General features: G+C 35.5%; 1 protein-coding gene across 1 annotated transcript; it reads right to left on the reverse strand.

Annotated features, from left to right (window-relative positions):
- Positions 1-731: 731 nt before the first annotated feature.
- LOC110863966 (non-specific lipid-transfer protein-like) lies at positions 732-1,198 on the reverse strand. Its single transcript, XM_035979937.1, has 2 exons — positions 924-1,198; positions 732-837 (listed from the first exon to the last, which is right to left on the reverse strand). The coding sequence occupies exons 1-2, from the start codon at positions 1,196-1,198 to the stop codon at positions 828-830; spliced, it is 285 nt and encodes a 94-aa protein (XP_035835830.1). The 3' UTR covers positions 732-827.
- Between the last annotated feature and the right edge of the window lie 5,527 nt (positions 1,199-6,725).

The raw sequence follows: 6,725 nt of genomic DNA on the forward strand, positions 1-6,725 counted from the left end.
TATATATATATATATATATATATATATATATATATATATATATACACACACTAGTGGGAATGCCCGCGCGTTGCGGCGGGTGTCCTAACTGATATAAGATTCAATTATGATGTCCATTACAAATGTTGACGTTACACAATCCGTATGACATTTTTCGCCTTGTAGTAAATTTATATATCCAAAAAAACCAGCTCGACAACTTTGTTCGTCCCTTCGCTGAGCCTTCTTCATGAACAAGCCACCACCAATCATTTCTGATCCACGTCTGCATTTAACTGAAAAAAAGAAACCATTAATAATCTAGATTAATAAAAACACTACATTTATATATAAACGTTAGCAGGTCAACCCAACTCAACCTGCACAAAAATCTACCCATTTTGCTTGTTATCCAACCCACCTAACAGGTCCGTTTTGCCGTCTCTAGTTTCAAGACTGAAAGATAACAGTAGTGCTAATCCATGCTTTAAGAGAACTGACCTTAACCATAACCATGTCATCACTGACACATTGTTGAAGGCATGGAAGAAACCTTTATGGCAAACGGGTCGGGTCGGGTCGGGTCATGGGTCAAAATGGGTTCGGGTCAAAATGGGTTAATTAAAAAAATGGTTATTTTGGTTCGGGTCGAAACGGGTTTGGGTCAGAACGGGTTTAGGATTGGGTCGAGTCGGGTTGGTTAAAAAAATGTTTTTAACAAGAGCATTAATAAACTTTTGCCCTTTACAGCCAAAGACACTGAGAGAGATAACAAGAGCATTATTTATAGGCTTATAGCCAAATACACCATATGCTTCTAATATTCCCTTCATGCATAAGTTCCAGCCTTAATGAACACTGCAAAAATGAGTTAAACTTTAAAAACAAATTCAAAATTCAAGAATAACAGAAGTGTAAATTTGAAGTTTAAAGTTCAAACATACGTGGAGCAGTCGGTGCTAGGGCTGATCTTATAAGGGATGTTGACACCGCACTTCCCCGGGAGGTCGCTTGCAAAGCCGAGATTAATGCCCGAGTTGGAGGCATACACACTCTTTAAGCATCCGCAGGCAGTCTGACGGTCAGGAGTCAACTTTGCAGCATTATTGAGTCCTTTAACTCCACCACAACAAGCCGGTGGCACAGGACCCCTTTCATTAGGTACCCTAAGCATGGCGCCAAGGTGCTGACCACCTGGCGCCAAGGTCGGTCGGGTCATGGGTCAAAACGGGTTCTCGTCGAAACCGGATCGGGTTAAAATGGGTTAATTAAAAAAAGGGTTATTTTGGTTCGGGTAGAAACAGGTTTGGGTCAGAACGGGTCGGGTCGGGTTGGTTAAAAAAATGTTTTTTTTTAAGTTATTGAGAAAAACAGTGAGCATGAAGAAAAGATAAAAACTGTTAGCGAGAAGAATAACGAACTCGAGAGAACCTGCGAGCTTCATGTTGAAAAATCGGCTCTTGTACAGTTGTACTTGAGAAAAGTGTTCTTTTGTCTCAGTTACGTGTTATAACGGTTAACATGCAGAAACTCGTGGATCAAAACACGCTTCTTGAGGATTCTCTTTCGACCGCAAACACCGAACTCAAAGATCTCCGAGAAAAATCAAAGGGTTTGGAAGAGGTTTGTGAGTTGCTCTTGTACTTGAGCAGTGACGGATCTAGGATTTTTTTTCAATGGGTTCAAATTTTTTCGATAGTAAGATTTTTCACAATCAAACATTGGAATTTTGGGTCGGGTCAATTTGGGGCGAACCCCGTATTTCATGGTCGAACCGAAGTTGTCCTTTGTTAATTCATAAAAAGAAAAAAAATCTTACAATTTTTTTTTTGCGACGTTGATTTAGCTTTATAGTGCACTTTAAAAGTAATTAATTTATATAATACCGGTGTAACTAATAGTTGCTACCGTATTTTAATGAAGTCTAAAAGATTTTATGGAAATGCTTACCTCAAATCATAACTTTTAGATGAGAAAACCATAATAAATAAAGTTATTCATTCATGATTTTCAGTTTCCTTAATGCATCCCAACTTTAGAAATTCCCCCAAAAGTTTGTTAATTGTTATTTTACCCAAAAAAAAAAATTGTTAAATGTTACTTTACTAAAATAACATTTAATTGTTTGTTAGAAATGAAAAAATAAAAATCTTTTCACAAGCCTACATAAATTACAGTGGAGACTCTGGGTATCGCATGCTCATCAATTATTTCTTTTATTATCCAATGAGAAATGATGTATTTCTAGAATTATTTATGCTCAGATTGATATTGTTATTTGAATTCTAATGCCATGTTTTATGCTATCGTTTCTGTTTTAGTTATTTGGTATACCATGACCATATTACAATTGATTTCACATCTTGTAAACTATGAAAACTTCAAATATTGGAATAGAAAAAGAGAGACAAAGCTTTCCAAAAAAATGTAAGCAATGTGAATCGAAAGTGCAACCACATGTATAGAAACGAATGATTTTTCCACTGCAACACCCATTCATTTTGTCTATGGGTTCACCTCTTAAAATATTTATGGGTTCACTTCAAACTTTTTTATATAATTTCTATTAAAATTTCGAAACTTAGTGGGTTCGCGTGAACCCGTAACGGTATACGTAGATCCGCCCCTGTACTTGAGAAAAGTGTTCTTTTCATTATTCTTTATATCCAATTTTCATCCACTTCACCAATCCCCTAACCTACATCTAACTATAACCTTTACTCTATTACAGACCCGATAGGTGGATTTGCCTATATGTATACACCCGATAGGTGGATTTGCCTATATTATGTATACAATTAGTGACCTTTTTTGGCTGAACCATTTCGGTAGCTAGCTTTGCAGCATTTTTGTTGTAAATATGCAATTGTTTCTCACTATAAAAATCCTTTGGTAAAGGATATCCCGACGAAATGTCGTCGGGAAAGGCCGCCGTATCAGATGGGTTTTCATTATGCGTATATTGGTCACAAATATATGTCGCCTTTGCTTTTTTTATCAATGCAATTAAAGTCACATTTTAAGGGAAAAAACAAACAAAAATCCGTTGTATGCTATTAAGGAATTACACTGAAAGAGTTCTAACCTGATAAGGCGACCATTTCTCTTGTGTTAGGTCCCTTATTAGCAAAGTTGCTGATAAGTTCACCTAAATTCATATTCCCTCTTGAAAGATCAGTTGCGGCTTCTGCCGCGTTTGAATCTGGAGAATCTCTTCTTCCAAGTCTTACAGTCCATGACTGCCCCCCAACCTACATAGTGAAATAATTATAAATTTATGAACCTATGTTTTACATGTAATTAATTTAGTTTTATTACTACCACGACAGAAGCATCACGAGCTGCAACCGCGAGTATATCAGCACGATACAACTCCAGGACATACACTCTCGACTGCAGCTTTAGCAACATCTATGACATCATATCCCAACACACCATCATTGGCTGGTGACTCCTTCTCACTGCCAGCACCTCCTAGCAAAAGAGATGCATCACAACCCTATAAAATTATTTACCAGGTTCATAATTTAAAATTGCATGTTCTTATGTCTAATCACCATAATGGAATGGAATAAAGATCATAACCTGAACGAAACAATCATGAAAATGAAGGCAAATAACCAAGACTGCATTGCGACCATTACGTGATACCGCAACATTAATTGAAGTTTGAATGGTTGAAAGTGCATTAGGGTACGCCTACTCTGATCATCATATGCCATATATTAATAATCAATATAAATAAATAACATAAAAACAAAGGAAAGATGGTTATCCCCAAATCCCCTCACCTGAAACAACTTCCAATTCAATGTAGTTGGTCCTGTAAATCCAATGCAAGCTTAACGGTTTTGAGAGTAATCAAAACTCAAAGGCTGCTGCTGACAAAATGGAGCCTGTCACCAAAATCAACTAAAAATCCCAAAATAAGTCCACATAGATGATAAATCACTAAATTGGCACTTGATAATCAGAATATACAAAAAACAAACAAAAAGAAATCATAAAAAACCAAAAAAAAAAAGGAGAACAGGGAATGACTCTAAGAATACGCATAAATGGTCAATTAAACCATGTCAAAACATACCTCTACTGATATATTAAACCACATTAGAAGTTACCTACAACATACACAACAAATTGGGAGCATTAATTCAATATACAAAACATAAAATAAAACAGAAAAAAGATAATATTCGATATCAAGAGGGTGGAGAGCAGCAAACAGATGGTAAATATGAGTATATATACCAAATTAATTTAAAAATCAAGCACAAATCAGAAAACCTAGAGGATAAATAGAGTGAAATAAAACCTGACGAAGAACGCTGGTGGAATCATGCAAACATCAAGTCGTTGGCATAGTTTTCACCGAAGAAGAAGAAGAAGAAGAAGGGGGCAATGAACACACGAATCGACTGAACAATGAAGCGTTTGCAGAACACCAAAATAGAGTCATGGGGCGATTGTAGGTCTCTGATTTGGATTGAAACGCAAGTGAAATCGCAATGGGTGGTTTTGATAAAGAGAAAAATAACGAGGAAGATCTTTGGAATTCCTTATTGAATGTGGCGAGCTAATTAGGGATGTCTGTTGGGTTTTCTTTGAGGGCAGGGAAGGAAAATATTTTGAGTTAGTGTAGGGTTAGGTTTGATTTACTATTATACCCTTTTAGTGTCTTAAAAATTTATATTTTTAACAATTTTACCCTCACAAAATAAGCATTCATTAGTTGTACATATTGCATAAAATGATGGACGTCATGTAAAATTACATATGTGTACATCACTTCTCCTTTTTATAGTATTATATATATATATATATATATATATATATATATATATATATATATATATATATATATATATATATATATATATATATATATATATATGAAAAGAGTAAAAGTCGCAATGCTCGACGTTTTTGATCAATTTGTTTGCTTGATTGTTTGCATTAAAACTTATTCTATGATATTGATACCTGATAAATGTTTATAATTCAGATGGACAATGAAGTAAATCAGGAAAACCAGAATAATGATAATAATGGAAATCAAGTAGATAACAGTGCCATTCAACATATAGTAGCACAAGGAATTATAGACGCTATGCCATATATCATCAAGACTGTTAAAGAAGCAGAAAATAATAAAACTAACAGTGGAAGTAAACGACCACCTACTGAACCCAGTCACAGCGTGAATAATGGACCACTACTCCAATTACCTATTCCAAAAAGAAGAACCATGTCATATGGTTGTTCTTACAAAGAATTCTGGTCTTGCAAACCAATAGAATTCTCTGGTAATGAAGGAGCCATTGCAGCTTTACGTTGGATAGAAAAGACAGAAGCAGTCTTAAAAGTAAGCAAATGTGAAGATGAAGATAAGATTATGTTTGCTTCTAATCTTTTAAAAAAATGCAACCTTAGAATGGTGGAATACTATTCTCCAGTCTAGGGGAATTAACAGAGTTTATAATATGGAATGGATCAACTTTAAGGAAATGGTTGAAAGAAAATTATGTCCCCCAACGAAAAGGAACAAATTGCCAATAAATTCCTAAACCTTAGAATGACTAGAATACACTGCAAAGGTTACACTACCATATTCTTCGAATATGCTAGAATAGTGCCAACCCTAGCCTCACCAGAACCAGTATTAATCTCCCGTTACATCTGGGGATTAATTAGTGAAATCAGACATGTAGTCAAGGCAGCTCTACCACAAACCATAGAAGAAGCGGTAGAATTAGCAATACATTGACTGATGAATTAGTACGTACGTAAGAAGAAAACCAAAGAAAGAACCTAGCCCAAAGACTTACCCAAGAATTTCGTCATGGAAATACCTACCGTGGGAAAAATACAGGTTCTACTTCTACAGCTTACTATAAGTACTGCAAAAAGAAGCATTCAGGAAAATGTTCAATATACTGCAACTTCTACAAAATGTCTGGACACAAGGAAGAAGACTGCAGAAAGAAACCCAACAATAAGCTATGCTTCAACTGTGGAGAGACTGGGCATATCAAACCAAACTGTCCGAAACTAGCTCCAGCAAAAAACAGCAAAACTACTAAGAATGCCAGAGCATTTGTTCTAACAGCTGAAGAAGCCAAGATGATTCCGGATGTGATTGCCGGTACATTTTTAGTTAATGATATTTTTTCTAAAGTATTATTTGACTCTGGTGCGAACCAAAGTTTTATTAATACTTCGTTCTGCAAACTTCTCAATCAATCATTAACCACAAACTTCAACAAGAATGTCTGGTAGAAACGACAAATGGAGAATCCATTAAGATCACTGAAATCTTGCAGGGAGAAAGAATAGAAATTTTAAACCATAATTTTATTGTTAACCTTTATCCAATGAATCTGGCTGGATTTGATATCGTGCTAGGAATGGATTGGTTGGTAGCCAATCATGCCAGCATTCTATGTGATCTAAACTCAGTACAAATAAGTTCACCAAAGGGTGAAAAGATTACAATTAAAGGAGATTAGCCAACCAGGTCCACAAAATTCATCTCTGTGATGAAAACAGCCAACTATGCAAGGAAGGGATCACTAGTGTATATGATTTCCATAATCATAAACACTAAAGGAAAAAATTAAAAGATATTCTCGTAGTATCTAAATTCTCAGATGTTTTTCCATAAAAGTTACCTGGATTACCGCCAGATAGAGGGGTTGAATTCAGAATTCACCTAATACCAGGGAACACACCAATTGCCAAGGCAC

The sequence above is a fragment of the Helianthus annuus genome, chromosome 11 (genome assembly GCF_002127325.2).
Source record: "Helianthus annuus cultivar XRQ/B chromosome 11, HanXRQr2.0-SUNRISE, whole genome shotgun sequence".
Classification (NCBI taxonomy): domain Eukaryota; kingdom Viridiplantae; phylum Streptophyta; class Magnoliopsida; order Asterales; family Asteraceae; genus Helianthus; species Helianthus annuus.